Source organism: Rattus rattus, chromosome 12 (assembly GCF_011064425.1).
Source record: "Rattus rattus isolate New Zealand chromosome 12, Rrattus_CSIRO_v1, whole genome shotgun sequence".
Lineage (NCBI taxonomy): Eukaryota > Metazoa > Chordata > Mammalia > Rodentia > Muridae > Rattus > Rattus rattus.
The window spans coordinates 61,353,312-61,379,621 of NC_046165.1; the positions used below are offsets into that span (position 1 = coordinate 61,353,312).

General features: G+C 43.7%; 2 protein-coding genes across 2 annotated transcripts; both read right to left on the reverse strand.

Moving 5' to 3' along the window:
• LOC116913113 (beta-defensin 43) lies at positions 1 to 3,864 on the reverse strand. The gene is made up of 2 exons (XM_032917265.1): positions 3,807 to 3,864; positions 1 to 155 (listed from the first exon to the last, which is right to left on the reverse strand). The coding sequence occupies exons 1-2, from the start codon at positions 3,862 to 3,864 to the stop codon at positions 1 to 3; spliced, it is 213 nt and encodes a 70-aa protein (XP_032773156.1).
• Positions 3,865 to 17,625: 13,761 nt separating this feature from the next.
• Defb130b (defensin beta 130B) lies at positions 17,626 to 20,832 on the reverse strand. Its single transcript, XM_032917278.1, has 2 exons — positions 20,775 to 20,832; positions 17,626 to 18,516 (listed from the first exon to the last, which is right to left on the reverse strand). The coding sequence occupies exons 1-2, from the start codon at positions 20,830 to 20,832 to the stop codon at positions 18,335 to 18,337; spliced, it is 240 nt and encodes a 79-aa protein (XP_032773169.1). The 3' UTR covers positions 17,626 to 18,334.
• Between the last annotated feature and the right edge of the window lie 5,478 nt (positions 20,833 to 26,310).

Genomic DNA, 26,310 nt, shown 5'->3' on the forward strand with positions numbered 1-26,310 from the left:
TCACCACATAATCTTCTTCTTGGCTTCTTTCTTCTTCACCCGACAGCAGATGGTCCAGTCCGCACAGTACCTGATGGCGTATTCGTTGGCTTTGCACTTCATCCTGCAGTGGCGGTACTCGGAAAAACACTCCTGATTCGCCAGGAAGCTTCTGGCTTTGAAAAGAGAAGACAAATACATTTCACTGTGTTTGCTTATTTGTTATTCTTTTTGCGGGGCAGAGGTTGGTTATTATTTTTTAAAGGATTCGTTTTTACTACTTTAAAACTTTGTGAATGGCGGCTTGGCCTTCATGTGAGTCCCCTAACAACTGGAGCAGAGGCGGTCTCTGACTGTTGCTTTCCTTCAGATCCCCTTCCCTGACTGGGCCTCCTTGTCTGGCTTCAGGAGGAGAGGATGCTCTTAGTCCTGCTGTGACTTGATGTCTCAGGGCCCCATGGGGAGCCTCCCTTTCTCTGAGGAGAAGGGAAGAGGGGCTTGTGAGGGTGGGACTAGGAGAAGGGGGGTTGCCATCAGGATATAAAGTGAATAAATAATCAATGAAAAAATTGTGTGTGTGTGTGTGTGTGTGTGTGTGTGTGTGTTGTAGGATCAGTCTATGTGCTTGATCACAGAGGAGTGGTTAAAGAAAAGAATCGGTATAAAGAAGGATGGGAAGATGTCATTTGCAGGAAGTGAAAAGACCATCAGGTTAAGCAAAACCACCCAGACCAAAGAGAAAGCCATGAATGCTCCCCCTTCTTCCTCCTTTGGAGTTTGAAACAGAATCTCACTATGTAGGCTTGAATGGCCAGGTACTTATCATGTAGCCCAGGTTATCTCTGAACTTAGGGCAATCCCCCTGACTCAGCCTCCGACGTGCTGAGATTGCAGGTGTGTCACTATGCTCAGCCTGGCATGTTTTCTGTCATAAGTGGAAGCTGGAATAAATGAAAACATCTAAGCGCGATACAGACCATCAAAGAAGTGAAGCGGGAGGAAGATCGGGGTGGAGATTCAGGAAGGGGAGGATGCCGGTGCTGGGATGGGGCTTTGGGGCACAGTTGGAAGCAGCTGGCCTTTTTTTTTTTTTTAGTTTAAATGGCTGTTACTCCCTTGGCTTTCCTACTTGCCCTGGCTAGGAATTTTAGTCCTGGGTTAGTACAAACTGTGAGTAAGCATCTCTGTCTCTGATCTCAGAAGTCTTCAAATTTCCATGTCGAATATTATGGGCTTGCTGTATGCGGGCTTTACTGTGCTGTGGTGTGTTCTTTTCACACACAATCCGTTGGGAGATTTTACTGTAAGAAGGACGTTGAATTTTGTCAAATGCCTTTTCTCCATCTACCAAGAAGGATTTTGTCCTTCACTCCGTTCCTGTGGCTCGTCACACCTATTCGTTTGTTTATGTTGAGTCCCTGGATATGTAATGGAATACTGTATTATAGATACTGTAATAAGGTATTTCCACCAAAGGAAGCAATGCTGTGCTTCACAGAGACCACACAGGTGCATGTCATGAATGTGATGTGAGGTAACATTTTTGCATACAGAAAAAGCACATAAACACAGTTCCATTTACACGAAGTGTGGAGCAGAATGACTAAGGTGAAACTGTTGTTGATTGCCCACCAGAACTCGATGGTAAGACCCTGACAATACCATGTGCCTTCATCACAGGACATAGAAATCAGGCTGGAACAGTGATGAAGCTTCCTCCCACTGGTTCACCCTCTCACAGTGCAGAGAGGTGCACAGGCTTCCAGAGAGGTTTGTCAGCACCAGTCTTCCTCAGCCATAAGCTCTGTGTACAATACAGACTAAGCCCCCTGGTGCAATAGCAGCAACTCTGCCACACAGACAACCACTTTCAAATGGGATTTGATCTTGACTCAGAATGATTGATCCTGTGAGCACATCTGGTGCTGCAAACCTGGTCAAAAGCCAGTGGCTGGGGAGGTCATAGGCCCTAGTGGAAGGCTGCTGTTGTTTTGCTAATGGACATGAAGGACTCATCAATGCCCACTAAGTAGCGGCTTAGGCCCGTAGATCAGGGCTGCTGTCAGAGCCTGGCAGAGGAACTTCCCTCTGCACTGGGCTGAGATCAGTGACTGCAACGATGGTCACAGTGAAGAGAATAATGACAGTGGGATCAATTGCCCCACCTCCGCCCAGGGCCCAGGGATCATTGTGGATGGGGGCAAGGATTGTGTGTGTGTGTGTGTGTGTGTGTGTGTGAGAGAGAGAGAGAGAGAGAGAGAGAGAGAGAGAGAGAGAGACAGAGACAGAGACAGAGACAGAGACAGAGACAGAGACAGAGACGGGACACTGAATTCTGGGTCTGGCATGATGACCTCCCAGCACCTATGATGACCTGCACAAGACTCCTATAGGGGCCCATCAATATCCTGTCATGGAAGGGTGGGGCTACTGGGTCACACCCCTTCCTGCATATTAACACTCAGCTAAGAGGGAGAAACATTTTCTTCAGTGGTGTAGCCACTGGTAATTTCCCCATGTTTTTGCAAATGAACTCTGGCACATGCTTCAAATACTTCTATAAACAACTCTAATGGGACTTACTGGAACACGCGTATGTGTGCATATGTGCGTGCGTGCACGCGTGTACACACACACACACACACACACACACACACACACACACACACACACACGAAAGGAAGGAAGGAAGGAAGAGAGAAAGACCGAAAAGCCCCAAACAAACCATAAACAGAGACCACTATAGAAAACCACAACCAAGCAGAACACAGAATTGTGGAGCCTAGTCCCAAGAGACAAAGCACTCCTGCACCTCAGGCTCAGGAGATGCCGTGGAGGATGGGAGAGGAAGGGTCTAAGAGCCAGAGGAGCAGGGGTTTTGCTTTGAAATTGTGTCTCCTAGTAATGTCAGACGTCTCACCCACAAAGTCTCACTGACGCGACTGCCTAGACCTGAGCTGAGCGAGGATGACAGTAACAGACGAGCTAAGTGTAGGGGAGAAAGCCCATGAGAGACGGCTACACAACGAACTACAGACAACCCAGGAGTGCCGAGAGTGGGAGAAACTTCCCCGGGAAGAGCACATGCTTGGTTTTCCAGTACCAAACTGTCAGCCCTGAAAGCATGCCTACAAGTAACATTAGACAGACTGAGCAGGCGGTTATATTTACCAATATGTGTATATATAATTACACATTCCTATACACATGCAACAATTAATTTAAAAAAAAGAAGCTACAAATTTGAACAAGGAGAGGTATATGGGAGGGTTTGAGGGAGAAAAGGGAGGGAGAAAATGATGTAATTACATTATTATCCAGAACAAAACAAAAACCCCAAACCCAAAGGAATTCCCCATACTAAACAAACAAAACCAAACCAAAACAATTCCCAGAACAAAACGAAACAGCCCATGCAGGCAGAGGTAGGAGGAGGCTGGCTAGCAAGAGGAAGGAGATGGGGCAAGACAAGGAATTGAATATAAGCAAAATCACAATGAAACCCATTATTATGTATAATTAATATATGCTGATAAACATTAAAAATGAATTCAGGTGAAGCCATTGTTCCTACCTTATACATTGCCCACACAGATTAAGTAAAACCATATGAGTTTCAACCACCTTTAAAGAAACTCATAACATAAGCCTTTGCCTCCTGCTGGCAGCATCCTGTGAGCCTGTGGCAGAGGATGTGTCCCTTCTCCCTTCTTCCACCTTCTTCTAATTGCCCAGTTTCCTTTTCTGGACTCCTCAAATTTCTTCCATACCGTGTGTGTCCTTCACCTCTGCTGTCATACCCCTGGAATGAAAAGCCTTTGTCTTACCCACAGGAAGTATGGATAACAAGGTGAGGACCCCCAGGATTGAAAGCAGCAGCCTCATAGCGGAGGAGGGATGCTGAGAACCAGAGGCTGAAATGAGGAGAGCCTCTCTGTGGATGTGGCCCAGGAATGGTAAGTTGCTGCATGCTTATTGAACCTTTCAATAGCTAGAACATTTCTGGGTTCCAATGAGGCTTTGTACCAGGAGGTAGCATGCAATGGAGATGACTGTCCCTCACTTTAAGCACGTTTATGAAATGCTGGCTGGGTGTGGGCTCTGGTAAACACAGAGCAAGGAGGGGAGCAACAGTCCTGAGAAGGTGGGGAGACATGCAGCTAACAATCTGTGTCCCTCATGGTTTCTGGAGCTATGACAGTTAAGGCCCCATTTACAGAGGCAAACTATTCCCCTCATTCCCTGATAATGGGAAGAGACACCCTTGACTTGACATCATGCTGATCTGTCAGTGTTTTGGGAAATTTAGACATTCAGATTCAAAACTGTACATAGGCTAGATGTATGTGTGTGGGGTTGGGGGAGAGCTTCAACTATCATTTTAATAACTGAATGAGGTCAACTAACTTCTATACTAAAACAAATCTTAGTAACGTAAATCATTCACACTTCCCAGCTGTAAAGTTACACAGGAAGAACTGAGATGTTATAAAGCACACAGAGGCACATGGCACAAAAGCAAATGGAAGGGGAACATGAGCATAATTCTGAGTAAATGACTTACCTACTGGGCTCCGATGAGACAAACATAGTGTATTCTAGAGTAGTCTGAGGGGCCCAGGGAAGGTTTACAGAAGGCAGAGGCACCCCAACTTTGAAAACTATGAAATATGTCCTTATCCTTTATAGCAATCTTTATAACTTTAAATTTTTTTAAAAAGTGTATCTGTACAGGAATGTGCACATGAGTGTCTGTACCTGAAGAGGCCAGAGGAGAGTGACAGTTCCCCTGGAATTGGAGTTACAGGTGGTTGTTAGCAATCTGATGTGGATCCTGGAAACTGAACTCAAATGCTCAACTGTTAAGCTGTCTCTCCCACCCCACGACCTTCGTATCTTTCCAGATGGATTCATTCCAAGCTGGGAACTTTCCATCACTAAAATGGGAATTATTTTTCTGCCAATGCCTGCTAGGGTGTTCCTCCTGTTTAGGGATTTCGGTTGATAGAACATGTAGTTATGTTTTTGCTGTAGGTTCATGTCGAATGTTGAGACTTTGAAGATGCCATCGTTAGGACGATGAATGAACAGAGACCTGGGAATATGACTGGAGGTCCTGAAAGAAGATGGATGTATTCTAGACTAAGAGGACAAGTGAGGGAAAGGAATTCTCTAGGGGTGTGGTGTGTCTGTCTCTAAGCCCAGGTTCAGGTCTTCCCTCCTCTAAGTTATGAAACAGAGGCACCTGGGCCCCCACTTTTCTAGAATTCTAGAAGCTCAAAGGGTAACCTATGTGATGGTCCTTGTATGTGCTACTTGGTGACAACTCTTGCATCCACTCAGGGGAGTCTGGCTTGGGTTTGTCCCATCATTGATCAGGAGTCCAGAATTTACTGATTGTCATCTCCTATCTGCAAACCCTTGGTCTTTTTGAAGCACAGTTTACATAGAAAAGTGATAAAATTTATGAGAAAAAATAGAAGTCCTTTTTTGGAACACTGAAAGCAGGGTTTTTAGTGACTTTGAGACATTTTCAATTGATATATGTTTCCCTGTGTGGTAGATCTGGAATGAGGTGGTGTTGCCTGGATGCGCAGGAACACTGTGTGATGCCCAGCTGCCAACTGCCATCACAGACATCAAAGGACTAGTTCTGTTCTATTCAGGCTATAGACTGGTGAGCACCAGGGTATTGCCAAATCACCTGGGGCCTCTGTGAGGACAGATAGAATCACAAGTGCCTTTCCTCGAAGGTCAAAGAGTTATCAGCCATTAGGCACATGTTGTTACAGCAGAAGGGAAAAGAAAAAAAACTTACTATCAGATAGTAAATTTAGCCTAGGAATCATGGGTTTTGTTGAGTATACTTTGTCCGAAAGACACTAGTCAGGCAATACATAATTAACACCCCATTTCTACGCAACAGTTTAGAAAATTCACATCAGTTTCTTTTAGATGCAACCTTTCTAAATTAAGGGTTTCTTCACTTAGGACTAAGTAACCTTACTTTAAATACCCTGAAAACCCTTAAAAAAGAAAACACAGCCCTTTGGACCCAAAACCTGCCCAGAGAGAGCTGGTCTACCAGGAGTGTTCTCACTCCTCAGCCCTCAGGTGAGACCTCACTTTCACTCCACCAACTGTCCAAAGAGGGACCTTCAAGAAGTTCACAGAGCACAGGAACTGTGGAACAGCCTGGGACAGGATCCTTACAATCTCCTTCTGGTCTTCATCTGCACCCATAGCAAAGGCTGTCCCACAGCCCTCTGGACCCAAAGCCTGCCAGGAGAGAGCTAGTCTCCCAGGAATGCACTCACTCCTAAGATCACAGACTCACAGGATCACAGGCCCACAGGAGGTACAAGCTCCAGTCAGAGACAGTAAGACCAACTAACATCAGAGATAACCAGATAGCAAGAGGCAAGCACAGGAACCTAAGCAACAGAAACCACAACTACATGGCATCATCAGAACCCAGTTCTTCCATCACAACAAGTACTGGATACCCCAACATACTGGAAAAGCAAGATTTGGATTTAAAATCACATCTCATGATGATGATAGAGGACTTTAAGAAGGACATAAATAACTCCCTTAAAGAAATACAGGAGAGCACAGGTAAACATGTAGAAGTCCTTAGATAAGAAACACAAAAATCCCTTAAAGAATTACAAGAAAACACAACCAAACAGGAGAAAGAACTGAACAAAACCATCCAGAATCTAAATGTGGAAATAGAAACAATAAAGAAATCACAAAGAGAGACAACCCTGGAGATAAAAAAACCCGGGGAAAAAATAAGGAGTCATAGATGCAAGCATCACCAACAGAATAAAAGAGACTGAAGAGAAAATCTCAGGGGTAGAAGATACCATAGAAAACATTGACACTATAGTAAACAAAAAAGCAAAATGCAGAAACCTCCTAACCCAAAACATCCAGAAAATCCAGGACACAATAACAAGACCAAACCTAGGGAAAATAGGTATAGAAGAGAGTGAAAATTCCCAACTTAAAGGGTAAGGGTCAGTAAATATCTTCAACAAAATTATAGAAGAAAATTTTCCTAAGAATCAACAAAACCAGGAGTTGGTTCTTCGAGAAAATCCACAAGATAGATAAATCCTTTGCCGTACTAACCAGACGGCACAGAGATAGTATCCAAATTAACAAAATCAGAAATGAAAAGGGAGATATAACAACAGAAACTGAGGAAATTAAAAAAAATTATTAGCTCCTACTACAAACACCTATAGTCAACAAAACTGGAAAATCCTGATGAAATGTATAATTTTCTAGACAGATAGTAGGTACCAAAGTTAAATCAGGATCAGATAAACCATCTAAACAGTCCCATAATCCCTAAAGAAATAGAATCAGTCATTAAAAGTCTTCCAGTCAAAAAAAGTCCAGGAACAGAGGGGTTTAGTGAAGACCTAATACCAATACTCTTCAAACTATTCCACAAAATAGAAACAGAAGGAACACTACCCAATTCATCTTTTGAAGTCATAATTATGTTTATACCTAAACCACACAAAGACCCAACAAAGAAAGAGAACTTAAGACCAATTTTCCTCATGACTATTGATGCAAAAATACTCAATAAAATTCTTACAAACCTAATCCAAGAATATATCAAAATGATCATTCACCATGATCAAGTAGGCTTCATCCCAAGGATGCAAGGATGGTTCAATATATGGAAATCCAACATAATCCACTATGTAAATAAATTGAAAAAAAAACCCATACGATTATCTCATTAGATGCTGAGAAAGCATTTGATAAAATTCAATACCCCTTCATGATAAAAGTCTTGGAAAGATCAGAAATTCAAGGTCCATACCTAAATATAGTAAAAGCAATATACAGCAAACAAGTAGCCAACATCAAACTAAATGGAGAGAAACGTGAAGCAATGCCACTAAAATCAGGGACTAGACAAGGCTGCCCACTCTCTCCCTACCTATTCAATATAGTACTTGAAGTCGTAGCCAGAACAATTAGACAACCAAAAGAAGTCAAAGGAATACAAGTTGGAAAGAAAGAAGTCAAAGAATGATATGATATGCAGATGATATGATAGTATACTTAAGTAACCCCAAAAATTCCACCATAGAACTCTGAAACCTGACAAATAACTTCAGCAAAGTAGCTGGATATAAAATTAACTCAAACAAATCACTAGCCTTCAAAGGACACTGACTGAGAAAGAAATTAGGGAAACGACACCCTTCACAATAGTCACAAATAACATAAAATACCTCAGTGTGACTCTAACCAAGCAAGTAAAAGATCTGTATGACAAGAACATCAAGTCTCTGAAGAAAGAAATCAAAGAAGATCTCAGAAAATGGAAAGACATCTCATGGATTGGCAGGATTAATATGGTGAAAATAGTCATCTTGCCAAAAGCAATTTACAGATTCAATACAATCCTCATCAAAATTCCAACTCATAGAGTTGGAATTCTTCATAGAGTTAGAAAAAGCAATTTGCAAGTTCATTTGGAATAACAAAAAACCCAGGATAGTGAAAACTATTCTCAACAATGAACTTCTAGGGGAATCACCATCCCTGACCTCAAGCTATATTATAGAGCAATCTTGATAAAAAAACTGCATGGTATTGGTACAGAGACAGGCAGGTAGATCAATGGAATAGAAGTGAAGACCTATGGTCTCACTTGATCTTTGACAAAGGAGCTAAAACTATCCAATGGGAAAAAGACAGAATTTAAAAAAAAATGGTTTGACTGAAGGTCAGTACGTAGAAGAATGCAAACCCACCCATTCTTACCTCCTTGTACAAAGCTCAAGTCCAAGTGGATCAAAGACCTCCACATAAAACTAGATACATTCAAACTAATAGAAGAGAAAGTGGGGAAGCACCTCAAACACATAGGCACAGGGGAAAACTTCCTGAACAAAACACCAATGGCTTATCCTCTAAGATCAAAAATCGACAAATAGAACCTCATAAAATTGCAAAGCTTCTATAAGGCGAAGGACACTGTCATTAGGACAAAACAGCAGTCAGTAGATTGGGAAAAGATCTTTACTAATCCTACATTCAATAGAGGGCTGATATCTAATATATACAAAGAACTCAAGAAGTTAGACTCCAGAGAATCAAATAAACATATTAAAAATGGGGTACAGAGCTAAACAAAGAATTAACTTAAGAATATCCAATGGCCGAGAAAGCGCCTAAAGAAATGTTCAACATCCTTAGTTATGAGGGAAATGCAAATCAAAACAACCCCAAGATCCCACCTCACACCAGTCAGAATTGCTAAGATAAAAAACTCAGGTGACAGCAGAAGTTGGTGAGGAAGTAGAGAAAGAGGAGCACTCCTCCATTGTTGGTGGGATTGCAAGCTGCTACAACTTGCTGGAAATCAGTCTGAAGGTTCCTCAGAAAATTGAACATAGTACTACCTGAGGACCCAGCTATACCTCTCTTGGGCATATACCCAAAAGATGCTCCAACATATAACAAGGACATATGCTCCACTATGTTCATAGCAGCCTTATTTATAATAGCCCTATAAAGCTGGAAAGAACCCAGATGCCCTTCAACAGAGGAATGGATACAGAAAACGTGGTACATCTACACAATGGAGTAATATACAGCTATTAAAAACAATGTCTTCATGAAATTCTTAGGCAAATGGATGGAACTTGAAAATATCATCCTCAGTGAGGTAACCTAATCACAAAAGAACACACATAGTATGCACTCACTGATAAATGGATATTAGCTCAAAAGCTTGGAATACTCAAGATACAATTCACAAACCACATGAAGCTCAAGAAGAAGGAAGACCAAAATGTGAATGTTTCAGACCTTCTTAGAAAGGGGAACAAAAATACTCACAGGAGGAGATACGGAGACAAAGTGTGGAGCAGAGACTGAAAGCCCATCCAGAGACTGCCACACATGGGTGTGCATATACAGCCACCAAACCCAGACAATATTGTGGATGACAAGAAGTGCTTGCTGGCAGGAGCCTGATATGGATGTGTCCTGAGAGGCTCTGTCAGAGCCTTACTAGTACAGATGAGGATGCTTGCACCTAACCATTAGACTGAGCCCAGGGACCCCAGTGAGGAGTTAGAGAAAGAACAGGAGGAGCTGAAGCTGTTTGCAACCCCATAGGAAGAACAATGATATCAACCAACCAGACCCCCTAGAGCTCCTGGAGACTAAACCACCAACCAAAAAACACACATGGAGGGACCTATGGCTCCAGCCGCATATGTAGCAGAGGATGGCATTGTCTGGTATCAGTAGGAGGAGAAGCCCTTTGTCCAGGGGAATCCCAGGGTGCTGAGGTAGGAGTGGGTGGGTGGGAGTAGTAGCATCTTTATAGAAGTAGGGGGAGGGAGAGAGCTTATGGGAGAGGGGGGAAAGGGGCTAACATTTGAAATGTAAATACATAAAATATTCAATAAAAAATAAATGAAAAAATCAATAAGTATAAACATAAAAATAAATAAATAAGAAAAAAGAAAAAGCATAAAATTATTTATCTCTTCTTATTTTAATTCTCCCTGACCCTAAGCCCACCCACCCCATCCCCACTTTGCTTTGGGAAAATAAATGTCTTTGTGCTCTGGGTTAATGTTTTCACTCCTTACCCTATGGATTTCAGTAGCTTTCCTTCCGTTCTCATTGAGTACTCTGTTAAATTACTAGTAACTAAAAATGCTAGTAATTCTTATACATACAAACAGACATAGATGTGTGAACTTATGCCTCTACACTGTTTGTTTATTTTTGAGACAGTCTCACTATGTAGCCCTGATTGGCTTGGAACTCACCTCACAGGGAATCACCTGCTTCTACCTCCTCAGAGCTGGGATTAAAGGCGTCTATCAGTACACCCAGTCTACTCCATATTTTCTTTCTCACTATTTTTTCCATTAATTTATTTATTCACTTTACATCTGCATTGCAGCCCTCCCTCCTCTACTGCCAGTCCCACCCTCACGAATCCCTCCCCATCACCCCTCCTCTTCTCCTCAGAGAAAGGGACCCCCCCACCCACCCCCACTCCCCGTTGAGTACCTCCCTATCCTGGGACATCAAGTAGCAGCAGGACTAAGAAGCATATCCTCTCCCACTGAGGCCCACCAAGGCAGTCCAGCTAGGGGTAGGGGATCCAATGGCAGGCAACCCACGTAAAGACACATCTACTACAAATGTGGGGGGGGAGCTAGATCCCGCTCCTGCATGCTCTTTGGTTGGTGGTTCAGTCTCTGTGAGCTCCCATGGGCCCAGGTTAGTTGACTTTGCAGTCTTCGTGTGGTGTCCTTGACCCTTCCAGCTTCCTCAGTCCTTCCACAACTCCTCCACAAGACTCCTCAGAGCTCCATTTAAAGTTGCGGTCTCTGCATCTGTTTCTATCTACTGCTGTATGAAGCCTCTCAGGACACAGTTATGCAAGGCTCCTGTCTGCAAGCATAGCAGAGTATCATTAAGTGTCAGGTTGTTTCCCTCCTGTGGGATGATGGGTCCCCAGTTGAGTCAGTCATTGTTTGGCCATTCCCTCAATCTCTGCTCCATCATTATCCCTGTAAATCTTGCAGGTAGAACAAATTTTGCGTGGGTGGCTTGATGTCGCCCTCCCTTCATTGGAAGTCATGCCTTGCTACAGGAAGTGGCTACTTCAGTCTCCATATCCCCCATTACTGGGAGTCTCAGCTAGGGTCATGCCCCTAGGCTACAGGGAGCCTCTTCCAACCCAGTTCTCTGACTAGTTCCAGAGATTTCCCCCACCAATTTCACTCTCTCTTTCGACCCTTTCCCAACTCCCTCTCCCCACACCCAATCCCCATCCCTGTTCCCCTCCTCACCTCCTTTAAATAGTATGTTTTTGTTTGAACACCAGGAAACAAATAAGATTCTCAACATAATAGTATGTATATTATGTCACTCTAAATTAAAAAGTCCTTACTATTTTGATTTATTTTTTTTTTTTTTTTGGTCACATCTCTCCCTTTCATGATCTTGTAGTGTTTTGAATGAGAATGACTTCCATAGGTCCACATATTTAAATACCTGTTCCCAGTTAGTGGAACTGTTTAGAAAGGATTAGGAGGTGTGGTCTTGCTGGAAGAGATATGTCACTGGGGTGTGACACACCAGGCTCTTGCTTTTCCCTCCTCCCTCCCTCCCTCCCTCCCCTCCCTCCCTCCCTCCCTCCCTCCCTCCCTCCCTCCCTATCCTCCTCCTCTTCCTTCTTTTCTTCTTCTTCTTCTTCTTCTTCTTCTTTCTTCTTCTTCTTCTTCTTCTTCTTCTTCTTCTTCTTCTTCTTCTTCTTCTTCTTCTTCTCTCTTTCTTTCTCTCTCTCTCTCTCTCTCTCTCTCTCTCTCTCTCTCTCTCTCTCTCTCTCTCTCTCTCTCTCTCTCCCTGCCTCCTGTGGATCAGAAGTGAACTGTCAGCTACTGTTCCAAAACCACCATTCCTACCTCCCTGTCACTATGCTCCCTGCTATGAGGGCTGTGAACACTCTGAAACCATATACAAACTTCTGATTAAATGTTTCCTTTTATAAGTTGCCTTGGTCATGATGTTTCATGACAGTGAACATTTCTCTATCCCATTCTGTCTGTATAACACTTTGAAATTATGGTCACTGCTGCACACTGATTGTACAGGAGCCACGCTAATCTTTGCACAAGTCCAATTTTAGTATATGTGCTGCCAAAGCAAACAATGCACACCAGTTACACTAATTATGTTCCACTGTAACCTTTCCAATGTGCACATATCATACGTGAATCACGCCCAGTCTCCTTACACACTGCTACAGAATAGGCTTCATGGATATTCCACAATATCTTTATTTGTTCTTATTGTGTGTTTGTACCTTCACTATTTGATGATGTAAAGTTACTCAAGGGAACCTTGTCGTATTTCTGTTGAGGGTTTGTCCTTCACTATCTATTGTAGTGCTAAGTGCTGGTTTCCAAGACCTGGCACTTAGCCCCTGGGACCCAGGTTAATTCTGATTAGTGAATGAAGATGCCTACAGCTAATAGCTAGGCAGAAGAGACATAGGTGGGGTTGAGGTTTCTTGGACTTGGAGGGAGAAGGAAGAAGGAAAGAGAAGCCATCATGGAATAGAAGAACAGGAGAGGAGAAAGAAAAGCTGCTGTGGGCTAAGGGCCAAGAGAATGTGGCCCAGAGGGCTGCCTAATTAGAGCTAAGAGCAACCCAAACCAAACATAGTAAGTAATAATGGGTTATCGGTAGGAAGGTGGATTCTAACAGCATGGAGGGTGGGCAGCTGCCCAGCTATTGTGCTGCCTAAGGCATATGTAAAAATATAAAGGCTGTGGGTGTCTTTTATCTGGGAACATAAATAGTCTAAGGATGGAAGGAACCCCACACTGGGATTTATAATACTTGTTACTATGTATATCCATCAATTTCTGGTCAATTTTTCTTACCATATGGATCCTGGTGTTGCAGATAAACTTCATGTATATGGAGGGATGAAAGTGCACTGGGCTTGGGTCAGGTGGTGTGTGAACAAATGTCTATTCAGCCAGATAGAGCATGGATATTAGACCATCAAGATGGATATCACCTCAATTTTTGCTTGGTGAAACAATTAATTTACTGGGGGTTCCTCACAACAGCATGAGTGAGGGTTTGCTAATAGGCACTTTGATGATTCAGATGGAGATGCAACCCAGGAGCCTGCCCCAGCACTTGAGTGAAGGGAACCACAGAGTTGGCCTGGCTTAGCTACCTTTGGGGGCATCTTCATAGGTTCATAGGTTTTTCAGATTAGAGTCCACGACTCTTGGGACACAATGTGCTCTCCCTCAGGCAGAGAAGCATTCAGCCCTCTTTGTGTTTCTCTATGTTCCCTTAGAAGTCAAGGAAGCATGGGAGCTTGACAGGACAGTTGGTCTTAGACGTGAATCTGATATGGCCTGTATAGCTTGCTGTGGGCCTCTGTGCCTGAGGTTTTTCCACGGAGATCTCTGGTCCAGCTAGGTTGGCGGGTACAGAAGAAAGGAGGAGAACTTGGGCAGGTGTTGTTCTGCCTTGGTTTCAGGCTGGGCTCTCCCTCAGGCGAAGAAGACGAACTAGCCAGTGAGGCATGCAGGAGGGCTTCTGGCAGTGCTTTTGGGAGTGCAGATCTCTTCCCCAGGCGGTGTTACAGCTCTTAAGACAGAAGCTCTCAGAGGATGGAGTGATTCTTGCACACCTTTAATTCTGAACACGACCCTTAAATATAGGGGTTTTTTTGGATGGGTCAGACCTCATCTACATATTCAGGGGCGTGGTCCTGTCTCTATGATTGATCTGTCCCTATGTGACCTGTGGTTATGTCCTCACCTGTGGAGGAGGGACTTGGGGCATTGCTCTGTGTGACTTGGTCTGTCTCAAACCTCTCTGCAGGGGTTTGTGGGGGGCTGCAGCTAGTGACACCCTGATCTGGGAGGCTGGAAATGTGCCTGTCGTCCCTTTTAGGGTCCCAGGGGATTCAACCTGTCTGGACCAGGAATCAGGGTACCTTTCACAACTCACAGCCCCACAGCTTGCAAACATTGTATCCTGGCAACTACAATTGTATTGATTTTGGCAATTGCCATTCTGTCCTGTTTCTGATAGAGGTGTATAAAGTCTGCTTGCTCTCAGTGAAGTTGTCACAGTCTTAGTTGAGCTGTGGCCTCTCCAACCTGAGCCTGATTTAATACCTTAAGGCCATATCAGGTGACCTTGGCCCTGTGCAGAGGCTTACAGGTGAGGACTCATGAACCAGAGGTTCCTTGACCAACATACAGACGTCTCCATTGAGGAATCTCCTCTGCCCCAGTAATCATTTAGTGCTTAGGAGCCTCATGGATCTTGTGACTTTCTGAACTTCCTGAGTCTTTCAGGTATTGTAAGAGCTGTGTGTCTTTATGAGTCCCCCTCTTCTGTCTAGGATGAAATGTTTGCGTTCTGAGGAAGTGGGTAGACACTATACCTGGATGCACAGGCCGCATGTCCCTGGCCATTACAGACTGTGTCAAGCTAACAATGAACACTAATCACCATAAGGCCTAACCATGTTTATGTTTACTTTGTGTAACTGGGTACTCCAGCAGTGCGTGTATAGATAATTGTTGTCTCCTCTTATTGAATTGATCTGTTTATCCCTTCTTCTTCTATCCTCCCACTCTCAGTTTTGGATTTAAAATTTCTTTTAGCTGACGGAGTGTAGCTATATCTGCTTACGTCTTTTTTCTACTTGCGTGGGATCTCTCTTTCCAGCCCTTCACTTTAGTGTTCCTATGCTTTTAACTGATGCAGTAGGCAAGGAAGGTGCACTCTCCAAAGGTCCTCGCTGGAAGGCAGCAGTGGGCACCAGGGGTGGGGAGGGAGCTCAGTCTCCGATCACAGGGTCAAACCTCTTGGTTCCTCAGGCTTGGGGGGACACAGGATTCCACTGTGTATTCCACACAGGAATACACTGCCGCTGTATTGCAGGGCGCTGCACAGACTTGGGTTCTGCCTGGTGGGTCTATATAGGTTTGTGGGGCTACAGATTTGAAGCAAGTATGATGGAATCCCCAAGATGCTTGTACACTGAAATTCCCAAGGGAGAATAGATCCCCACAGTGACTGCTGCAGACAGCAGTGTGGTGTCTCAGCTGGGTGGGGGTGGGGGGGTGGGGCAAGGCAACTCTTGTAAAGGCAAACATTTAATCGGTGCTTACTTACAGTCTCAGAGGTTCAGTCCACATCATCTTGGCGGGAAGCATGGCGGCACGAAGGCAGACATGGCGCTAGAGAAGGACTGGGAATTCTGTATCCAGATCTTCAGGCAGCAGGAAGTTCCTTTCCTGAGGCAGAGCTACTGTGAGGATTCCAGGCCTTCTAATTTGGCCTTCCAGCCTGCTCCCTTCACCTGGCTCCATGACAGGCTTTATAATAGGGCTCTGGGGATCTAACCTCAGGTCTTGTTAGTGTGGTGGGCACTTTACCAAATGAGTCATCTCCTGGGCTTCCTCGGTTTGTCAGTTTCCATTCCTTATCTAACCCTTTGCTCTGATGAAATGTGAAGACCACAGGAGACTCCATACTGAACTAAAGCTTCCCAGCTCATCTGAAGGATCTTTGTGATGAAGAATCAAAACCGAATACTCAAGTTCTCAGTTATTTAATCAAAAACCTTGGATCCCAGTGTGGAAAAGAGAATTTAATTTCAGGCATTAATTTATTTGGATTTTGATGTCTTTAGAGAGATTTGTTCTTTGAGTTTTGGCTTCAGACTTCTCCCTAGACATTTGGCAAGGAGGAGCTGGAGAGCAACTCCGTGGCTCAGAGCTCTTGCCGTTCTTCTACCAAGAACTCAAGTTGGGTTCCTAGGCTCCATGTCAGACAGCTCACGACCGCTCGCAAGGTCAGCTTTAAGGAATCTGATGCCCTCTTTTTACCTCTGCAGACACCCACACACGCTAGTGCACACAGTGCGCACACACACACACACACACACACACACACACACACACCACCACCACCACCACCACCACCACCACCACCAACCTCTCCTTGGCCTGTATTGGCATCCCTCCAACTGATGAGATTACAAGAGAATTCAGTGAAGCAAAGCTCTCTGCCTGAAGGAACCAGAAAGTTGTCTACCTAGAAATAAACACATGACCCATAAAGTAAGAAGATGCATTTAAAAGATGCTAATGGGTGATTTTTGTCAAATTTGGGTCCAAATCTGGAAACAAGAGGAATGGATTTTGTCTTAGTTAACACCATGTCCAAAAGCAATCTGGGGAGGAAAGTGTTTATTTCGGTTTGCAGCTTGTAGTCTGTAGGCAGCTGGGTAGGAACTCAGTGACGGGAGTGGAGCAGAGGCAATGGAGGAACCCTACTTCCTGGCTAACTCAGCCTGCTTGCTTATGCAACCCAGGTGAAAGGGGGTGTCACCACCCACAGTGATCTGGACCCTCCCACCTCAGCCACTAATCAAGATGTCCCGCAGGCTTGCCCTATCGCCAGTTCTACAGAGGTTATTTTCTCAATCAAGATTCTTCCCAGATATGACTGGATTTGTGTCAAGTTGACAAAAGCCAACCAGCCCAGATTTTATGTACCCAAAGCAGTGCACAGAGTATAAAAGGGTGTCCTTATGTTTCAGAACTGGGTATATGCACAGAAATGTTGAGACTCCGTCAGTGAACAAAGACATGTCTTTTTTGTGGAAGATAAAAAAGGGCTGGCTCTGGATAGTGGGGATTCATCATATCTTTGGCTGATTTTGTTAATAAATTTCATGTGCCCACCGATTTTTTAAGCTGTCATAGTTATAAAGAGCACACACTCACCAATCACAGCAGTATTCACTTTGGCGTATTTATGATATATCTGATCGGTTCATAGTTGTTAGACCTATGTAACCATTATCATTATGCAAAACCATGTGTGCTGTTGTATATTCTAGCCTAAAAGATGTTCTGTCATGTTTTAAAATTTCACAGGTAAATTACTTTTTTATGATAATGGATGTAAGGAAATTTTAAAGTTATTCTCTTCCAGAATTATACTTCAGGAATTTTTTTCTTTTTATCTTTTGCGATAGACATTAAAGAAATATAATTGTTTTAGATTTTTAAGAATTTGGATTATGTCATTTGAAGTTGTGTTTGGAAGAGGGAGTAAGGACCGTAAGCCTAACTCTCAGGTCACTGGCAATAAGGTCACGTGATTGATAGACTTCTACCCATATGCTCCAAGTGATCTCAGTAAAAATTATATTTATTTTTAGTGTTTTGAGCCAGGGCTAATCAAGTGCCCTGTTTCTGAGCTTCACTCTCAGCCCAGAAAAATGCTACGCTTCCAGAAGCCAATGAAAGAGATGAAATGCAGACATGCCCAAGGTGGGCGAGCAAACATTATCTACTTCATATTCATTATTTTACACGTTTAAAGTTTCACTTTGATCCTTTAATTGGATGCTCATTTTGCTTAAATATTTTCAGGGTATAAGATTCTTCTTGTACATTTTCTTCTAGTTATTATTATTATTAAATTTAGAGGTGACAGTATTGCTATGATAAATCTCAAATAATTTCTCAAGCCCTGTTTTAAACATCGTAAAGGAGGACATTGAACAGAGGTGTCCCAGTACACCCTGAAGCAGCCAGGGGTCCCCCCTCAGTTCTTTTAGCTAACTTCTGGTAGATTTTTAAAAGGCTTGCAGCAACCAGGAAGTTTGGACTCAGGATATTTATTTCCAGGCAAGAGAAAAGGTGAGTGTAGGTGAGCAGAAGTCTACAACGTTTGTCCACATTTTCTGGAGTTTGAAAGGCTTATCATGTTCTTCCCTCTAAGGAGACTTTCCTTTGGGAACAGGCGTTGGGTAGGGATCAAACACCCACCATCTCCTACAACATTTCTTCTCGTCGTTACATACGCCAATAGTGTCATCTATGGATGTGCACGATATGTCTTTGCATACCCCTTTTAACAGGATGCACTGCTTTTCCCCAGGGACAACGCCAGCCTTTCCTACACAGGAAGAAATTAGACAACACTGTTAACTCACTTTCAAAGTACTGCAAATGCGCACAAAGCCACAGTCCTAGAGAATGGCTCTGGAGTGGGAGGCACGAATTGTCTACACAGGGAGATCAACTACTTACACAGAAATAATGCCTTTTTTTTTTTTGCCAATGGGGGGAGGGGTTAAGCGTTTGAGATAGGATACACCGTGGAGTGAGCATGGTAACTTAAGAAGTTTCAGAGATGTGGTCCTCACCCTGGCAGCACACTTGGAGTGCGTGGAGGTGATTACCATGCTGGAAAAGCTGTCTTTTTGGAACTTCAGTGGACAAGCAATGTTTGGTTCAGTTTCCTCTCTAGTGAATCACCCTGGACTGAAGCATGATACATCTACCCAGAAGCAGTTTCAACAGCAGGACTTCGCCCATGCTCATAGCATCCTCGTAAGACACAGATGCTCCCACCCCCAACATTCTTTGTAGAAAATCAGTCCATTCTGCTGCTTCCGAGTCATCTCCCCCACTTCAAAACTGTGTAAGAAACGTGCTTATTGAATTACTCCATGCCTTTTGTGTCTACATGCTTGGAGAGACTTCTCAGAGTGGAAGGTTTTCCTCAAGTATGTCCACATGTTTTCTTAGTCCGTTTGGCTGTTGGGGAGAGCATAGCTAAGGCTATGTGTCCGTGCCTTTCCAGCACCAGGAAGCTTCATTAGTTCCACTGGTGATGACGGCCAGTGTTACAGAACAACATGCTTCTGCTTCTGGTCCTCAGTAGAAGTGGACTCGGTGGGTTAAAAACAAAGCCCAGGATATTAGGAGGGAGGGAAAAAAGTGGGGGAACCGAAGATTGGAAAGAGGGATTAGGCGGTGGGTTTGATTAAGACACATTTTATGTGTGTATTAAATTCTCAAACAATAAAAAGATGTAATAAAAGTAAGATTCTTTGATCTTTTCCTGTCTTAATATCCTGGGTTCACAAGAGACCTGGCCATGTGAGGCGCTCCCCTCCACTGAGGACCTGCAGGACTTTGATTTCCTCTGTCCTCACAGTATAACCCATTTGGGAGGAGCAAAGGAAGGTTGATCTTGCTTGCTCTGGAGGCCTCTGGGATCCTGACTTGCAATGCAGGCCTCTCTCTGACTTCCCTGAGAGCTCTGCAGGAGGCTAGCTCTCTCCTCATCCTAACCAGCCTCTCACTTACCATAAGGCCCAACCTCTTAACATTTTTAAGAGCTAGAGATGAAATTTAAGAATTCATCCATAAGACTTATTCATCAAATGGTTTAACTGAATTTTTATATCGAACTCTCCTGTCCTTTCCCCGACACACCTCCCGGGTCTGATAACCATCACTGTAGTATCTATTCCGAGTTTGATTATTTTAAGTCCTTGTATAAGTGAAATAACATAACCTGTTTTATTTCAGATCCTTAGTAGCACCCCGGTCTTTCAATTTTGTCATACATGGAAAAATCTCCGTAGCTACCCCAATACCCAGTCAAGAGGTCTTGAGCACGGCTTCTGCTACCTAACGTGGAAGGCATGGCCGCTAGTGTGCCTTCAGATAGTAACTGTCATATTTTACCTCACAGGTTCCTGCAAGTCTGCCCACCGCAGCCAAGCTTTCTGACCACAGCTGGGAAATGAATGGAGGATCAGACCATCTCCTTTGTGAGAGCACAGCACTGTACCAGGTAGATAATGAGGATGCTCATAAATTAGACTCAAATTCACCAGTGGGAGCCTTAGGCTGTGCTTAAAAGAATCTCAGAGATGGGGAGGGGGGATGGAGAGATAGCTCAGCGGTTAAGAGCACTGACTGCTCTAGCAGAGGTCCTGAGTTCAAATCCCAGAAACCACATGGTGGCTCACAACCATCTGTAATGGGGTCTGATACCCTCTTCTGCCATCTAAAATAAATAAGTAAATAAATGAATAAATAAATAAATAAATAAATCTTTAAAAATAATCTCAGAGATGAACCAAGAAGAGCTCTCTCAGTGAGGACAGAGCATAGTTTGAGAGATGTGGACACCCTGCAGGTGGTGGGTGATGCTTTTACTACTCCAGTCCTCTGCTCCCTGAGGTATATCCAGCAAACCCCTTTTCTTCCAAAATGTAGTGGGAAAAGGATTTTATAGGCTTTGCATGGAATGGTCAAGAGAGGGCTGATGTGGTTTGCATTTATGGGGGACAAAACACAAATGTGCACCCCAGTAGAGCTCCTACGAAGTCCTTCAGAAGTTATTTCCCAGCTTACCTCTCGGCATCATCATCACTAAGAGGAAGAGGACAGACAGGAAGGAATGGGATCTCATGGTTGAGTGGCCAGCGATGTGGAAGGTGGTCAGCGCTGGTGAAGCACTGAGCTTTTATTCACTTCTGGGGGCCTGTGGCTCCTCCTGGTCAGTGAAGCTTAACATGCAAAGAAGTAAAAACTGCTTTTGTGGGAGTATTTCCAAACCTTAGAGTTTCTAAATTTTGTGACAAATTAACCGAATAATAGAGAACCAGATGGTTAATGGTTTCCGTCTCTTTCCTATGTGTTCTCAGTTCCACCAGTGGTCAGTACCTTCAGCCAATTCTCTTTTTTTTGAAAACACAATTCATGATTGAATTTTTTTACGTGGCATACAATAGTTATGCCTGTTTGTGGAGAGCAGTGTTGCGATCAGCTCCGTGTATGCACCATGTAATGGTCAAATTAGAGTAACTGGCAACTCTCTGCCCTCAAACATGATGGAGCACTTCTCCCCTAGTGTTCTGGACTGTATAAACATTATGCATCCTTTTCTAATAACCCACTGAGTTGCCTTTGTGCTGCCTTGTGTGCTCAGGGTGTGAGTTTGTCCACTAGAGCATGGTTCACCTACCAGGGCCATGCCTTTGAAGAAAACCAACTCTTCCTCCCCCAGAAGTTGTCAACTGTCCATAGCGTCTCAGATGTGGGGTGCTTGTGAGCCCCTTTGTGTTGAAATATTGGCTTGATCTGGTGCAGGTGTTATGCAGGCAGATCCCAGATGCTGTGAATTCCTGAGGGCAGTTACTGTCATGTCCAGAAGAGATTGTTTTGCCCTGCTGTCCTCTCACCTCTGTCTCATAGAATCTTTCCTTCTTTTCTTCAGTGCTTCCTGAGCGTGGTGTGTGTGTGTGTGTGTGTGTGTGTGTGTGTGTGTGTGTGTGTGTGTGTGTGCATGTGATACAGGTGTCTTATTTGTGGCTGACATTCTATAGTTAGTTTTCTTCACACTTTGACCAGTTATGAGCTTAAGTCCTCTCTGATCTATGGGTAGAGAGCTGCACATTTAGAGGACAATACAATCAATACCTTGGAAGTTTCATCAAATCATAGCAGTAGGTTTACTAATAGAACCTATGAGCTTCCCAACTACGAGACCTTGGCCAGATTTACAGCACTGCATGCATTTCCTTCTTAAGAGTGGGCTTTAAATTGGAGCAGAAAACTATTGATAACCTGATAATGTTCTTAATACTATTTTGCCTATGGTCATGTCTTGCAACTACAACAAAAAGATACAACAAAAAGATACATAAAGTTGGGAGTAGGTAAGAAGGGGAGTGGTAGAGAGGAGAGGTGGATCTGGGAGGAGTTAGAGGGAGGATGAATATGACTGTATTTTAATATGTGTATGACATCCTCACAAATCAAACGCCCATCTTAGAAGTATTGCCTGCTGAAGCTTCTCTCCCGTGCCCCTTCCCTTCCCTGGCACTTTCTCCTCATTCTCACGTCTCCCATCCCTGCTCCAGCTGATGGCCAGTCCGCTCTTCTCTCATTAGCAGATTCTTTAAGCTCCCCTAATGAGTGAGGACACACTGCATTTGCATTTCACTGCCTGGTTGGTTTCAGTTCATGTATTTTCTGACTCTACCCATGTTGTCACAGATGAAAACGATGTTCAAGAGCTTCATGAGAGAAGAGCTCAGTAGAATAAGTTGCCGGTGTAGGGGAGTGTCTACATCACGGAGAGAAGCACATAGAGTGGGATGACGTTACGTTCGTTTCCTCTGCTTGGTTTCACAGGACACTGTAATTGATCTTCCACTCAACACACATTCCTGACAACGGTAGCATTCCTCCATTTTAAATGACTGTGTGCCACTGTACTGTACTTGTGATCTGGATATGACATTTTCTCCATCCCTCCAAGGACGGGGAGTTAGATGTGCTCGTTTCTTTCCTAATGTGAATCATTTCCAATAAACATTGGAGTGTAGATATTGATCTTGGAAATTCCAGTCGTGCGGTTGATGGATCCTGTGGTTCTGTTGGTAACTATGGGCAGCCTCCACTCTGCTCCGTCTCCTGGCGGTACTGATCTCCATCCCTGCTGGCTTTGTGTGAGTTCATCTCCATATCACTGGTTTTATAATTTTTTTCCTTTGTGATAATAACCACCCAACTGGGGTGACAGGATGCCTTTATTATGTGCACAATTTGCATTTTCTGGGCACTTAGAATTTTTCCCATAAACTTCTTGACTATTTGTGTGCTTTCTTTTGAGAAAGGTCTATTCACATAATCTTGTCTTTTTAAGAAAATTAGATTTTTCTCACTGTATATTGAGCTCCCCATATATTCTGAACATCACTTCCTCAGATAAATGGTGTGCAAACATCTTCTCCCATTCAGTAGTTTGTCCCTTGGTTCTGCTGATTCCTCTCAAGAGAAGGATGCTTTATAGCTTGGTCTTATCCATTTGTATATTTTCACTTTGATGCCCTTGCTTCTGGGTGTGATAAAAACAAACCAAACAAACAAAGAAACAAACAAAAGCATGTCTATTGAGCTTGTTAAATCCTCCATCATTCTCTCCCAGCAGTTTACTGCTTCTGAGCCAGTGTTCAGGTTGTTGTTCACCCTCAGTAGCTGATGGAGGTCATTCCCTCGGGGTGTGTGTGTGTGTGTGTGTGTGTGTGTGTGTGTGTGTGTGTGTGTGTCACTCCCCAGATCCACTCTGCATTATCTTAGCCCCGATGCATTAAATTGATTTAATTCTTTGTGGTTCATACTGAAAATTTACTTCATGGATGAGAAGAACAAACACACCATAGCCTGTTTTTTTATTTAGAATGTAAACTGGGAAATACTTTTAAAGGTACAAATTGAAGGGACCATTAAAAAATGGTCCTTGGAAGTGTTGAATACTAGGTAGAAGCTGATTGAAATCTGAATTGATTCATTTTTGGGCTTTGTGGCTCTCCATTAAGCCAACTACGGTAAATGCAGGTTCCCTTTTGATTAGACTGTCCCATGGTAGCAAGAAGGTTCACCACAGCATGGAAGGAAGGCCGAGGGAGATGGCCACTGTGCTGAGTCACCGAGTGTCTCTCCATCTCAGTGTCAAGCTTCCTACCACAGTGTCATCTGGTGATGAGTCACTCAAGGGCACTCAGAGCCAGGTTTGGTTTTGGCATACAGAGAGAATGCAGGAAATGGCTGAGAAGCAATGACTTGAGCTATAGTTATTTCCAGTTGCAGCACACGGCGGGGGACAATTGCTGTCCCCCTCAGTTCACATACCTTGTAATGTTTAGGTGTGCAGCTGAATATAGAGAACATGAAATCCTGAGATTCACAGAACTTCATTTGTAATATGTCGTGTAGACTCTGATGTAACATTAGGTAACTTTGTAAAATGTCTCTTTTGCTCCTAAACCTTGTACATTGCACAGTGTGGATCCCGTCATTTCCATGTCCTTGGGGTGCAAACAGAATCTATACATAGAACAAATTCACAAATGTTTGCATGACAATGAGAAAATGAATCAGGGCAGCAGTGGTGGGAATGTAGCTCAGTGGCTAGCGTGCTTGCATACATAGCATGCATGAGGGTCTGAGCCCAGCACCACAGGCATTTGATAGTATGTGCTGGAATCCCAGCGTTTGGGAGACAGAGGCAGGAAGGTCACAAGCTCAATGCCATCCCTGGCTAAGTAGCCAGTTCAAGGGCTACAAGAAGCCCTGTTTTATTAAAAAACAAAAACAAAAACAAACCAAAATGATAAACCCACAAACCAATACCTCAAAAAACTGAACAGCTTTTCCAAAATCAAGTTTTTTTAAGTAAAACTTTTTGAGATATGGTCGCATATAACAGCCAAAGTTGAGTAGTGTATGACTTTATGGGGATCAGAGGTCAGCATGTGATTTTGTTCTTTGAGTATTTGCTTTCCGACAGTATCCTCTGCAAGAGAACTGCCGGTAGTGGACAAACTGTCTCTTCAGTTCCTGGAATGGAGTTTTGATTTTCTGTTTTCCTGACAGATGAAAAGATTGAACACTGAGCTGGAGAGGTGGCTCAGTGGTTAAGAGCACTGACTGCTCTTCCAGAGGCCCTGAGTTCATAGTATCTATAATGCTAAACCTTTTTTTTTTTTTTACAAAAATCTCCATTTTCTTCCCACTTTCATCTTGCCCTCTCTCTTTTCCATATCATATTTCCCAAAGCATAGTTGGAATTGGGCTAAAAGCCTTCCCGCACTCCCCCAGCATGAAGCACTATGAGCACACACACACACACACACACACACACACACACACACACACACACTCAGTCTTTCTTTGTACATATAAAGCACACAGCCAAGGTAACTGAGACAAAGGGCCAGTTTCTGACTCTACTCGATCCAGAGGTCCTGCAGACACCAATGTGGATGAGAATGGATTTCTTCTGCTGTAAAGCACAGGCTACTTATTATCTCTTGGCTCTACATAGTTAGGAATTCTAGATTTCCTGATTTGTTTTCTTTGCCAGGTTAAAGCCAGGAGCCTATATATGTTACTCCAAGCAAAGTGCCATTTCATACGGTTCATGCTGAATGCCAGATATACTCTCTTGTTCCCACATCTCGGTTCTTTAACAGCCTAGGTGTTGAAAGGAAGAGGGAAGCCAGGACCCGGGCTGAAGCCTTCAGGCACAGGACTGAGACCAAGGAAGCAGGCACTTTCCAGCAATGGGTTAGGGATATTGTAAGCTGCAGTTTCACATGTGGTCCCAAGGCCACAAGTCCCACCAGTTCTCCCACCTGGACCTGTAGAGCTCTTAGGTCAGTGGTCAAGATAAGTAACTTCTCTCCTGAGTAAACAGAGTTCTGAAGATATTTATGAGAAATATCCCAGTTTTTAAATTATCCAGATCTAGGAATGCCTTGGTAACTTTGTCCAATTAAATTCACACTTATAATGGGATAAAATGGTTGCAAACACTTGGAACACCCCTGACTTCATTTTCTCTAAGCTACAGTTGTAGTGGAGACAACTGACCACGGGCCTTGTGGATTTCTTGTGAGAGTGCCTTTGGGGGCCATAGGTGAGAGTGGCTAGCCTTTAAAGATGTCCCCACAACATGTCTGACATCCTCCTCTTACCTAAGCACCTGCAGAGTTTATTGTTACCTGGTAGAACTTGACTCATAAAGAAGACAGTGTCAAAGCCGAGGACAGATCTTCATGGTGGCCTTGTGCTCAGGAGGCAGTGAAGATGACTTGTGGCTTGCTGGCATCATGCGATGCCTTTGTCTGGCCAATGAGTGTCCCTCTGTACCTCATTAGGGATGTTCATGGCAGTGTTCTGTAGAGTGATCTGCATGGGAAGACTAAAGGGTCTTTGTTCTCTTGGTTACTGGATTCACCAAGGATGTGGTTGCATGCACAGTTTTGATCAGGAAACCTTGTTAAATAGGAACATGGTCTCCAAACATTTTGGCTATAGATGGAAGTTGGTGACCATACAGTCATCTATATTAAGTTACAGTGGGTTAGGCTCCCGGGGA

Excerpts from the sequence above, each read along its gene's own strand:
- Defb130b (XM_032917278.1), bottom strand. The coding sequence starts at position 20,832 with ATGAGATCCCATTCCTTCCTGTCTGTCCTCTTCCTCTTAGTGATGATG. Across the intron at positions 18,517-20,774 it reads AGTGATGATGATGCCGAGAG|GAAAGGCTGGCGTTGTCCCT; the intron begins GTAAGCTGGGAA and ends CTTCCTGTGTAG.
- LOC116913113 (XM_032917265.1), bottom strand. The coding sequence starts at position 3,864 with ATGAGGCTGCTGCTTTCAATCCTGGGGGTCCTCACCTTGTTATCCATA. Across the intron at positions 156-3,806 it reads GTTATCCATACTTCCTGTGG|CCAGAAGCTTCCTGGCGAAT; the intron begins GTAAGACAAAGG and ends CTCTTTTCAAAG.